The following is a 13,181-nucleotide window of genomic DNA, read 5'->3' on the forward strand; positions in this document are numbered from 1 at the left end:
TCAAAATGAACTAGGCACTAGACTAAATTGTAACACAACATTTCACTCAAAAACATATAACAATCTATAACTACTTCAAATTCGAAGGATACGCTAAGAACAATCAGGCATGATAGAGGGAACAACTGGAATTTGTCTTGCCCCTAATAAAAGAATTTTGTATATAATAATACTAACCATATGACCATTAATATGGCACTATACAAAAGACTATATGGGAAAACGTAACCACTTAGCTGGGATAAAGGTAATAGTTACTTAACAGGGATAAAGGTAAAAACTATTGACTAAAGTCGTTTTCGTAATCTACAAGGGTGGTTCACCACCTTTCGTCTCTTTTGTGGATGATAAAGAAAATTTTGGGAACTAGTTTGTTTCACAACTATGTCCGACGACCATAGTTGAAAATCATGGCATCATATTGTTCGGCACGTCATAACGATAATTCTGGAAACACGTTATTTTTCTCTTTATTACCCAAGACTGAATTTCTTTAACTAGATTGAAATCATATTCTTTGACCATGCACAGATACATCATTCAATTGAATCGAAGATACTATCTTTTGTTATGACTAGATTGCCACCAAGGATTGTGGACAACCCAGATTGTTCACTTTGTTAGGAGATAGTAGAGAGATATCTAGTTTCTCTTATTTTCTGGAAATATAGTTCATTCTCAGATCAAACGTTTTTCTCATGAACTTTGTTTTAGATAGCGCATTTTCTCATCATCGCTCGGGAAAGCGAGAAATTGTTAGCAACTGCCCTTCAATGTTCAAGTTCATATTGTGTTCTAAAGGAATGCACAACTTAAAAACATTCTAAATTCTTTGAACCTTTATTTTCTCTTTACTTGCAACATGATTCATACGCTAACTCAAAAAGATGTATTCATACCAAAAAAAATTCAACTTTTCTTGATAAAGAACTACCTTTTATTTTGTAAAATTTTTTTTTTTGGCAAAGAACTAATATATTCTTCCACTTTCACATTTCACTGTTTTTACTAAAATCAAAAGTTACTTCTTCCTTCATCATATAAAGTCTTTACTCGATAAAGACACAACAACTCTTCCCTTAAAACTTTTACAGAATAAAAACACCTCACTTTCTTTCTAAAAAAGTTTCCAGCTCTTTCTCGAATGGAACAACTACTATTTTCTTTATAACTCTCATTTCCAACTCTTTCTTTCGAGCCTCTACTCGATAAAACTCATCTTTCTCATTAGTCTCATTTTTTTTTCTTTCATTTGCTTGAAACAACAACCTGATAAGGACTCATCACCCCTTTCTTTAAAATCTCATATTTTAACACCGGACCCGTTCATTTGACCGTCGGTCCCTGCAAATTTCTCTTTTTAAACTTTTTATACATCTCTACTTGATTTTAAAAGAAATGACAAATTACCTTTCTCTTGTTGAGCACGATTGATAGGAATCTTGAGAGTTCGTGGACTAATTAGATAGTCTAGTTAAACAAGTCTAGACTGGTAACTAAAAGAGACTCTTGGGTTCAGAGCATCAAAGAAACTGCTCTGATACCACTTTGTCACGACTGCACTTTGCTAAGGATAGCAAAGCCGGGAATCCGTGACTAGGGTGGGAAATAAGAAGAGGGGAAAAGAAAAGGGATAAACAGTGACTCAATATTCACTTAGAAATAAAGGGGAACAACTTCAATTTAACTCGTAATCACTAGAATTTGAATGGAAATCTTACTTTTCAAAATTCAAAACCTTATCCATCAATAAATATTTATCAGAGTATACAAGAACAGGCGACGTTGTCCAGGACTTACTACGCAGCTGAATTTAATGCGGTTACATGTATGGAGACATGCACCCCAAGAATCTTTGCTTAAGTGAAAGAGAAATCATTAAACTTTGCTCAGCATTTCCACCATCATTACTCAACCTGCACATTTAGAAATACATGCAGGGCTGAGTACAAAGATACTCAGTGAACACATTGCCGAAATATACATATATACATTGAAAATATTGTCATGCCATCACAGTAACACTCGAGAGTTTTCACTTAAAGGCCCGAGCTTACTAAATTCTTTGTGAGCTAAAGTTCGACTGATCACAAGCTAAGTTCTTTATATACTTCTGCCATATCTGAACACCAAGTGCCGTGGAGATGGTGCTCTCCCACGGTCACCTACATCTTTCTCCAGCCGGGGAGGTGGCCACCTCCCAACGGCCTCCTCTACATCATCTTTGTGCCGTGGAAGGTGGCCACCTTCCACGGTCACCTGTGTACACTAATCCGAGTAGGGACACCACCTTCACTCGGACCCGAATTCGATTCTTAAGTTCCAACCAAACAGATAGGCTTCATACACATAAAACAAATCATTTATGGCAAGACTGTGACATTCCTATCCCAAAACATGCCTCATTTTACACCATACCATCATTCCTAGCCAATCATTTGTACATGTGGATGAATAATAAGCTTCCATGTGGCAATCATAAAAATTGCTCAAGGGTAAATTTTCGCGGACTGCAATATCCAATACATTAGACTGCAATTTTTCCCGACTGCAATATCCAATATGCTAGACTGCAATCTATAGATTGCAGTCTAGCGTTTATACTATTGCAGTCTAGCATATATAATATTGTTGTAACATTCCGGAATTTAGAACCCAAATTTTGAGCCCTAGAATTAATTGTTGATGACGTGGAATCGAGAATGCATTTATTTAATGAGATGAGTTTGTGTTGAATGTTTGAAAAGTCAAACTTATTGATTTAATGATGTGGCATGTGATTTATTTATTGGTGAGATTATGTGGCAATTATTTATTTAAGGGTGAGTGAGAATATTAGAGAAAATTTCCATAAATACTTGTCACCCTAATTCTTGTAATTTTCGAACCCTAGACCCCCTTTGAAGGGAAATTCTATTTCTTCCGGAATTTATTTAATCCTTGGGATATTTATCCAAATTAAATTCCAAGAGCCAATTATTTCCTTGTTTAAAGATGGAAAAATCGAGCCCCCTTATTTTACTAGTGATTTTCGAAAATCACCATATTTGGGAAGGAAGGAATTATTTTATTTTATTTGGTTCCTTACTTGATTTCCTTCCATACCTAGAATTTAATTATTCTACCAAATCTTTCCATACCTCAAGAGATCTTGTCTTACCTTATTCTAGGCAATATTTGAAAATCCATGCCTTATTTAATTAGGCCTAGGAGGCGCCACTTTTGACTCCAAGAATGGGAGAATTCTTATTTTATTTTGCTCCGTGTTATTTTATTCTACTCCGTAAAATATACCAAAAAAAAACAAAATCTTGGCTATATAGAAGCCATAATTTTCGAAACCTATGGGATTTGCCCTAGGATCTATTTTTGTTAATTCTTCTTCCCTACTTCACAATATTTATTTATTTAATTGTGGAGAATGAGATCTTACCAAATATTCTATTTATTTACCAAAGATTTTATTTGGACTCTATAAATAAGAACCAAAACCCCTAACCCTAGCCCCATATTTTCGGCCCCCACCCTCCCATACACTCTCCCAAATTTTCTTCTTCTACTCTCCAATATTTGCTATCTTTTGGAGAAGAATTGAAGTTTAATCCAAGAACTTTGAAGAATCAAGGCTAATACTTGTTTTCTACCGATCGTTTTTCTCAAAAAGGTATTTTTGTTTAAGAGTTATGCTTGATCTTCTTCTACTTCTTCTTTTTCTTCTTCTAACCGATTAATCGGTCTTCTTGAACCCTCATGCATCTTGGTTTGAGTGTAAGAGGGATAAAAAGGGATGTGGGAACATGTGTATGTGTGTGTGCCGTGTGTGTGTGTGTGGTGTGTGTGTGTGTGCCGTGTGTGTGTGTGTGTTGTTGTGTTGTGTAGTGTGTGTTTGATGGTTAAATAATCTTGTGTGATAAACATGATCTTGATTTATTAGTAATGATAAGATGAATCGTTGGGAAGAGGGAAAAGTAATAAGACATGCATGAGTAAGACTAGTATTGAACCTAATTTGTGATATGTGCCTATGTAATTAAAAGGTGAAACTTTGGTTGCGAAGCCGGATAACGGAAAAGCGAAACTACTTGAAAACTAAGCAATCGAGGTGGGCTTTACTCTAAAAACTCTCTTTTATTTTATCAAAACGTTGTTTGGTGTTATAAGGGTGTTTAACTGTTATGTCATGCCTATGTCTGTTTTATTGTGATATTGTGTGCCTGATGCCTAGTTTGTGAGTTCGCTCCATTGGGCTATATGGCTATGGATATGTTTATACGAATTCGGGTCTGAGTATGGGCCGCAAGCCCTACCAGGCTGTGTACACGAGGGGATCGGGAGCCGTCCTTGCTAGTCGGTCGGTCTCGTGGGCGAAAAGTGTGGCCACACTTTCGTCGCACATTGGAATGATTGTGATAATGGATTTTGTTGAGGAAAATGGGGAGTCATTTTGACTGGCCAGTCTATGGAAAATATATTTTGTGATACTCGTGATATTTCTCTTATAACTGCTTAAAACTCGAGTTCACTTGGTAAGGGTGGCATAACTTATAAAATGTTTTGGCAATGAGCTCACTGAGTATTTCAAAATACTCAGCCCTGCATGTGTTTTCCCTATGTGCAGGTTGAATGATGACGAGCGGAGGCGGGTGTTGAGCAGATTAATTAATTAATATGAACATGTTGAACTTCAAGCGTAGTTTTGTCTTCATACATAGCTATTCTTTCTCTTGGTCGTTTTCCGCTGAACCTTGATACTCTTAGAATTTCTTTTGGGATAATTGCACCTTACTCTTGGCTTGTGGTTTATATCTTGGATATTTTGTCGTACTCTTCAGATATTTTGATCACCATTTATGATACCTTCCTTCTTCTTTTAAACTTCTAGGTTTAGTAGTTGTTTTAAATGCTCTGATATTTCCTTTATTAATTTGGCCAACACTCTTTAAATGAAACCCTAGCCTATGTTTACTTCTTGGGAGTCCGTTTGGGTAGCAGCCGCCGCATTTATTGTACCCTAGGAGGGCGGGCTGTTACAGTTGGTATCAGAGCCTCAGTTCTTTCCGCTCTGGACCCAAGAGTCTTTTCAAACTTTAGGTTGTCCATGTAGTCTTTTTGTGTAAATGTACTAAATGTGGAAGGCTCAACACCGCAACTCGTCTCGTTCAACCGCAAGGAAAGAGGTACTAGATATTTTGTGACTTGTGCTTGAAACTTGATGTTTTTGGAAATATTGTGAATGAGAAGTGACGCTTTCTGAATGATGATTTGTTGAATATGAGAACTTGTGAAAAGCATGCTTTATGTGATAGAAATATTATGAACGCGAAGCGATGCTTCTTGAATGATTTGTTGAATGTTACATGAGACTTTGTGAAAATTTGTGAAATGCGAATGTGACCACGTGAAACTGAGTTAGAATATTGCTATGCTTAGACTTGGACTTTCGGACTTAGCATGCTTTAGCTATACTATCACAGCGCTTGTACCAACACTAGAAACGTGGAAGAACTAGTATAAGGCCGTTAGTGTATGTGGAGATTCGACGAAACGCGAACAGAAAACGCACGAATAGTTGTCTTAAAACCGAGAACCTTGGACGCGACGTTTCGAACCACCATCTTTTGACTTTTATACACTTTCGCAGCACCATTTGAGATCACGCACTATCTATTATTTTCCACCTTTGTGATGATGCTGACTTGTTCCTTTTCCCCTTTTGTAGATGGTCCAACCCTATCACGCCCTTATGCGTCACCGTTACGCCAAGAATAGGAACTTTCCGGTGGAGCGCTATAGAGAGCTGGAATGGGACGGAGAGCAGTTCCTTCTGAACTTCGTTACCGACTTCTATGGTCATTGGCTGGACGCCTACGCGTACGGAACTACCCATCACGAGGGAATCATGCGACTTATCCATATACTGCCTTCCCCTTGGAGCGAGTGGACCGCTCAAGCCTCAGTATCCTACACTTGGTTTAGCCCTCCCAAATATACGCCTCGAGGAGAATTCGTCGGCCTAATGGGAGTTTTACTTCCGGCCATGTCTACCGTCGTTGACGGACCCCCACTTCATCAGCCAACACAGAGGTACTCGTCAGGAGCAGCACGTCGGATGAAGTATCGCGATGACGAGGAACCGCATGTTGCTCGCGTTCCCCGTAAAAGGACCCTTAGGATGCGCGTTTCGGCACCTCGAAGGATCATAAGAGAGGCCGAAGAGATGCTTACTTCGATTCCTTCGCCCCTAAGCAACGAGAAGAAGGACGAGGAGATGGGATCGTTCGAGAGAGGAGAGAGTTCGAACGCGGAGAGTGTCGGAGAGTCGGGAGAACCCGAAGAGGACGAGGGCGGAGATGTCTAGTGCCCGAATAGAAATTTTGTTTTCCCTTTCCCTATGTTTTGAATTCTAGAACTTCTTTTTATGATTGTTATTTTCTTCCGCGATTGAATCGCTCTTTTCCATTCATTGTACCAAGACCTTTTGGGATCACTTTTTGAAATTTAATGGGGAATTCGCACCTTTCATTCTATTATATGGCAATGAAGCCGTCTTCACTCTTTTCTGTCCTTATTGCGTGAATATACTTACTCGTTCTATTATCCTCCAAGTGTTTTCCACCTTATGGTGCAATCTTATTATGTTCTCTATTTTCCTAACAACTGTTTTGTGTGGTCTTTCTTTAGACCATACTTGTGAATGAGTTAAAAATTTCTTTTCTTCCTTTCAAAGTACCCTATCACCATCTTGAGATTTTAAATTAAGTACGCTAACAATTCGAGTGTGATAAATCAGAATGCCGCGTAGACGCAACGTGAGGAACGAGGAACCTACCTCCCAGGCTTCGGTAGAAGAAAGTGTGACGCAACCAAGACCGCCGTCACCACCACCACCTCCACGAGTAGATAGGGAAGTCGTAAAGCTTTTTCTTGACCAAAAGCCTCCTACCTTCGACGGAATGGGTGAACCTGCGAAAGCTGGAACTTGGATACGTGCCTTGGAGCGCATCTTCAAGACCTTAGTGTGCAACGATGCGGAGAAGATGATCTGTGTGACGCATCAGCTGACTGGATCCGCCGATTTTTGGTGGGATACCAAGCTAAAAGACCATGCCCCAGGATCGCGTAGACGAGATGACTTGGGAAGAATTCAAGACTGAGGTTTACGACAAGTACGTACCCAAGAGCTACCGCAAGGCAAAGGCCGCCGAGTTTCACAACCACACCCAAGGACGTCTGTCCGTAACCGAGTATGACCGTGCACTTTGTGACATGACCCGCTACGTGCCGGAACAGACCGATACTGATGAGAAGTTGGCTGATAAGTTTCGTGAGGGCCTTAGACACGAGATTAGGATGGCATTGGCAGTCCGCGGAACCCTTACGTACGCCGAGGCGCTAGCCCTCGCACTGGATGTAGAGGCAGCAATGCCAAAGGAGAAGAGCGCGGGGAACACCCAATGACATTACCCCCGCCATGTCCTAACCATGACAAGAGGAGATGGGAGGAAAGTAGGATTCCCTATGACAACAAGCGATACCGCCCCACTCAGAACAGGCCGCCGTACGGAGGAGGACAGACTTCGTTCAATCCAAGGAACGACCCCCGTGCCAGACCGCCTCAGTGTAACGTTTGCGCCAGGTACCATTTCGGGGAGTGTAGAGGACCGAACCCGACCAGGTGCTTCGACTGCAGAGGGAATGGTCACTTCTCTAGGGAGTGTCCGAGTAGGAACGTAGGAATCGGGTTGAGGCAGAACCAACAAGGCATCCGTCAGCAGCCGAGGGCGCCACCTACGGGCTCGGGAACAAACCGAGATCAACCACTACGGCTGCAGCAGCCTGTCCGCCCAAGACTTCCCGCCCCGGCTAGAGCGTACGCTATAGAGCAGAAGCAGCCCAAGGTCGAGCAAGGAAAGCCCGAGAGTGGAAATCTAGCAGGTATAGGCGAAATCCTTGATACCCCTATTGTTGTTTTGTTCGACACAGGCGCATCTCATTCGTTCATCTCTGAGTTATGTGTGCATACCTTGAGCTTGCCTACTAGGAAGTCTGAACATAGAATGATGGTGTCCTCACCAGTAGGAGGATTGGTTGAGATCTCTCGTTTTTGCTTGAACGTAGAAATCGTACTAGGAGAACTTAAGTTAGTTGCTCACGACCTGCGAGTTATGGCGATGAGAGACGTTGACGTAATCTTAGGAATGGATTGGTTAACTGAGAACTTTGCGACGATTAGTTGTAAGAAGCGACAGATAACCCTACAAACCCCAGGTGTGGAACCCGCCGTGTACCACGGAATCTCGATGAACCGATGAATCGCTATAGTCTCCGCGTTACAAGCCACTGCCATGCTGAAGAAAGGACGCCCGGCCTACCTTGTCTATCTCCACGGAGAAGAGAAGGAGGAAGCGAGGCTTGAAGACGTTGCTGTCGTACGAGATTTTCCCGACGTTTTTCCCGAGGAGTTACCTGGACCGCCGCCAGATAGGCAGTTGGAGTTCACGATCGATCTTGAACCTGGAGCCGCACCCATATCATAGGCGCCGTACCGCATGGCACCTAAGGAGTTAGAGGAGTTAAAGATTCAGCTGCAAGAGCTCATGGACTTAGGATTCGTTAGGCCCAGTGTTTCGCCATGGGGCGCACCGGTGCTCTTCGTTAAGAAGAAAGACGGGTCAATGAGAATGTGTATCGACTATAGAGAGTTGAACAAATTGACCCTCAAGAACAAGTACCCTTTGCCGAGGATAGATGACATGTTCGACCAACTCCGAGGAGCCGGAGTGTTCTCTAAGATGGATTTGAAGTCCGGATACCACCAGCTGAAAGTGCGAAAGGAGGATATCCCTAAAACCGCATTCCGTACCAGATATGGTCACTATGAGTTCGTCGTGATGCCGTTCGGTCTGACAAACGCCCCAGCCGTGTTTATGGATTTGATGAACCGCGTTTTCCACCCGTACCTAGATACGTTCGTCTTAGTATTCATAGATGATATCTTAGTCTACTCGAAGGACGAGGAGGAGCACGCGGAGCACCTACGGATCGCGCTGGAGACGTTGAGGAAGGAGAAGTTGTACGCCAAATTCAGCAAGTGTGAATTCTGGCTGAAGGAAGTCAACTTTTTAGGGCACATCGTGTCGGCAGAAGGAATCCGAGTGGACCCCGCCAAGGTTGAGGCGGTACAACAATGGAAGTCGCCATCGACGCCGAACGAGATTCGGAGTTTCCTAGGTTTGGCAGGATACTACCGAAGGTTCATAGAAGGATTCTCTAAGATAGCGAGACCAATGACCCAGCAGCTCAAGAAAGGAATCAAGGTGAATTGGACGCCGGAGTGTGAAGCGAGTTTCCAACTCTTGAAGGAGAAATTGACCACCGCACCAGTGCTAGCTGTGCCAGAGCTTGGAGCGAATTACGTAGTTTACACCGACGCTTCGAAAGTCGGATTAGGATGCGTGTTGATGCAGAACAACAAGGTGATCGCTTACGCGTCGCGACAGTTGAAACCGCACGAGTTGAACTACCCTACCCACGATTTAGAGTTAGCCGCTGTAGTGCATGCCCTAAAGATTTGGAGACACCATCTCTACGGAGTTAGGTGTGAAATCTTTACGGACCATAAGAGTTTGAAGTACTTTTTCGAGCAGAAAGACCTGAACATGCGACAACGGAGATGGCTCGAGCTAGTGAAGGACTACGATTGTGGTATCAACTACCACCCCGGCAAGGCAAACGTAGTAGCAGACGCTTTAAGCCGTAGAGACCATTCGCAACTCGCTGTTTTTCTAACAGGAGAGGAAAGTTTGGTGCGAGAGTTGAGTAAGTTGCGGATAGAAGTAGTTAGAACACCCGATACCGTGAAGGGTCGAATCGCCGCGTTAATAGTAGAACCTGATCTAAGGACGAGGATCGTTGCAGCATAACGGCTAGATGAGAAATTAGAAGAGATTCGAGTCGAAGTGAGAACCGGTGAATCCGAAAATTTTAGTGAGGCTTCGGATAACGCTCTCACCTTTGGAGGGAGACTGTGCGTGCCGAACGACGAGGGACTTAGGAACGAGATCATGAGCGAAGCGCACGAAACCCCATACACTGCTCACCCCGGGAGTACGAAGATGTACCAGGATCTGAAGAAGTCCTTTTGGTGGAACGACATGAAGAGAGACGTCGCAGCTTTCGTGGAGCGTTGCTTAGCCTGCCAACAGGTGAAAGCCTTACACCAACGACCGTACGGGAAGCTACAACCGCTTGAGATACCCGAGTGGAAGTGGGAGCACATCGCTATGGATTTCGTGACTGCGTTGCCAAAGACCCTTAAAGGGAACACCGCGATCTGGGTGATCATCGATCGACTTACCAAGAGTGCGCATTTCATACCAATCCCCGTAACCCATGGATCGGACAGGTTAGCTCGGATCTACATCCAAGAGATCTAGCAACTACATGGAGTCCCAGTGACAATTACGTCTGATCGTGACCCGAAGTTTACCTCGAAATTTTGGGTTAGTTTACAACGCGAGCTTGGAACACACTTAAACTTTAGCACCGCTTTTCACCCACAATCCGATGGACAATCCGAGAGGACGATACTAACTCTCGAGGATATGTTAAGAGCCGTGGTGCTCGACCGAGGCGGAAGTTGGGAGACCGCACTCCCTTTGATCGAGTTCGCCTACAACAACAGCTTTCAAGCAACGATCGGCATGGCGCCATACGAAGCACTTTATGAGTGAAAGTGTAGATCTCCGCTCTACTGGGATGAAGTTGGCGAACGAAGAGCGCTTGGACTCGATGCAGTCGAAGAAATGGTCGTGTATAAGTGTGGGTATGTGTAATAATGGGAATACGTGTATGGATACATAGTATTACACGTGAATGTATGTGTGAGAGTATATGTTACTAATCAAATGAATATATATATATATATATATATATAGGATTGTGTTAAAATGACAACACCTCTTAAATAACACCATACCATCATTCCTAGCCAATCATTTGTACATGTGGACGAATAATAAGCTGCCATGTGGCAATCATAAAAATTGCTCAAGGGTAAATTTTCGCGGACTGCAATATCCAATACATTAGACTGCAATTTTTCCCGACTGCAATATCCAATACGCTAGACTGCAATCTATAGATTGCAGTCTAGCGTTTATACTATTGCAGTCTAGCATATATAATATTGCAGTAACATCCCGGAATTTAGAACCCAAATTTTGAGCCCTAGAATTAATTGTTGATGACGTGGAATCGAGAATGCATTTATTTAATGAGATGAGTTTGTGTTGAATGTTTGAAAAGTCAAACTTATTGATTTAATGATGTGGCATGTGATTTATTTATTGGTGAGATTATGTGGCAATTATTTGTTTAAGGGTGAGTGAGAATATTAGAGAAAATTTCCATAAATACTTGTCACCCTAATTCTTGTAATTTTCGAACCCTAGACCCCCTTTGAAGGGAAATTCTATTTCTTCCGGAATTTATTTAATCCTTGGGATATTTATCCAAATTAAATTCCAAGAGCCAATTATTTCCTTGTTTAAAGATGGAAAAATCGAGCCCCCTTATTTTACTAGTGATTTTCGAAAATCACCATATTTGGGAAGGAATGAATTATTTTATTTTATTTGGTTCCTTACTTGATTTCCTTCCATACCTAGAATTTAATTATTCTACCAAATCTTTCCATACCTCAAGAGATCTTGTCTTACCTTATTCTAGGCAATATTTGAAAATCCATGCCTTATTTAATTAGGCCTAGGAGGCGCCACTTTTGACTCCAAGAATGGGAGAATTCTTATTTTATTTTGCTCCGTGATATTTTATTCTACTCCGTAAAATATACCAAAAAAAAATAAAATCTTGGCTATATAGAAGCCATAATTTTCGAAACCTATGGGATTTGCCCTAGGATCTATTTTTGTTAATTCTTCTTCCCTACTTCACAATATTTATTTATTTAATTATGGAGAATGAGATCTTACCAAATATTCTATTTATTTAACAAAGATTTTATTTGGACTCTATAAATAAGAACCAAAACCCCTAACCCTAGCCCCATATTTTCGGCCCCCACCCTCCCATACACTCTCTCAAATTTTCTTCTTCTACTCTCCAATATTTTGCTATCTTTTGGAGAAGAATTGAAGTTTAATCCAAGAACTTTGAAGAATCAAGGCTAATACTTGTTTTATACCGATCGTTTTTCTCAAAAAGATATTTTTGTTTAAGAGTTATGCTTGATCTTCTTCTACTTCTTCTTTTTCTTCTTCTAACCGATTAATCGGTCTTCTTGAACCCTCATGCATCTTGGTTGAGTGAAAGAGGGATAAAAAGGGATGTGGGAACATGTGTATGTGTGTGTGTCGTGTGTGTGTGTGTGTGTGTGTGTGTGTGTGTGCCGTGTGTGTGTGTGTGTTGTTGTGTTGTGTAGTGTGTGTTTGATGGTTAAATAATCTTGTGTGATAAACATGATCTTGATTTATTAGTAATGATAAGATTAATCGTTGGGAAGAGGGAAAAGTAATAAGACATGCATGAGTAAGACTAGTATTGAACCTAATTTGTGATATGTGCCTATGTGATTAAAAGGTGAAACTTTGGTTGCGAAGCCGGATAACGGAAAAGCGAAACTACTTGAAAACTAAGCAATCGAGGTGGGCTTTACTCTAAAAACTCTCTTTTATTTTATCAAAACGTTGTTTGGTGTTATAAGGGTGGTTTAACTGTTATGCCATGCCTATGTCTGTTTTATTGTGATATTGTGTGTCTGATGCCTAGTTTGTGAGTTCGCTCCATTGGGCTATATGGCTATGGATATGTTTATACGAATTCGGGTCTGAGCATGGGCCGCAAGCCCTACCAGGCTGTGTACACGAGGGGATCGGGAGCCGTCCTTGCTAGTCGGCCGGTCTCGTGGGCGAAAAGTGTGGCCACACTTTCGTCGCACATTGGAATGATTGTGATAATGGATTTTGTTGAGGAAAATGGGGAGTTATTTTGACTGGCCAGTCTATGGAAAATATATTTTGTGATACTCGTGATATTTCTCTTATAACTGCTTAAAACTCGAGTTCATTTGGTAAGGGTGGCATAACTTATAAAATGTTTTGGCAATGAACTCACTGAGTATTTCAAAATACTCAGCCCGCATGTGTTTTCCTATGTGCAGG

At 41.7% G+C, this 13,181-nt stretch overlaps 1 protein-coding gene across 1 annotated transcript; it reads left to right on the forward strand.

Moving 5' to 3' along the window:
• Window positions 1-7,454: 7,454 nt before the first annotated feature.
• On the forward strand, window positions 7,455-8,312 carry LOC125189929. The gene has a single exon (XM_048087146.1). The coding sequence runs from the start codon at window positions 7,455-7,457 to the stop codon at window positions 8,310-8,312; it is 858 nt and encodes a 285-aa protein (XP_047943103.1).
• The last annotated feature ends 4,869 nt before the right edge of the window (window positions 8,313-13,181 follow it).

The sequence above is a fragment of the Salvia hispanica genome, chromosome 5 (assembly GCF_023119035.1).
Source record: "Salvia hispanica cultivar TCC Black 2014 chromosome 5, UniMelb_Shisp_WGS_1.0, whole genome shotgun sequence".
In the NCBI taxonomy this organism is placed as follows: Eukaryota; Viridiplantae; Streptophyta; class Magnoliopsida; order Lamiales; family Lamiaceae; genus Salvia; species Salvia hispanica.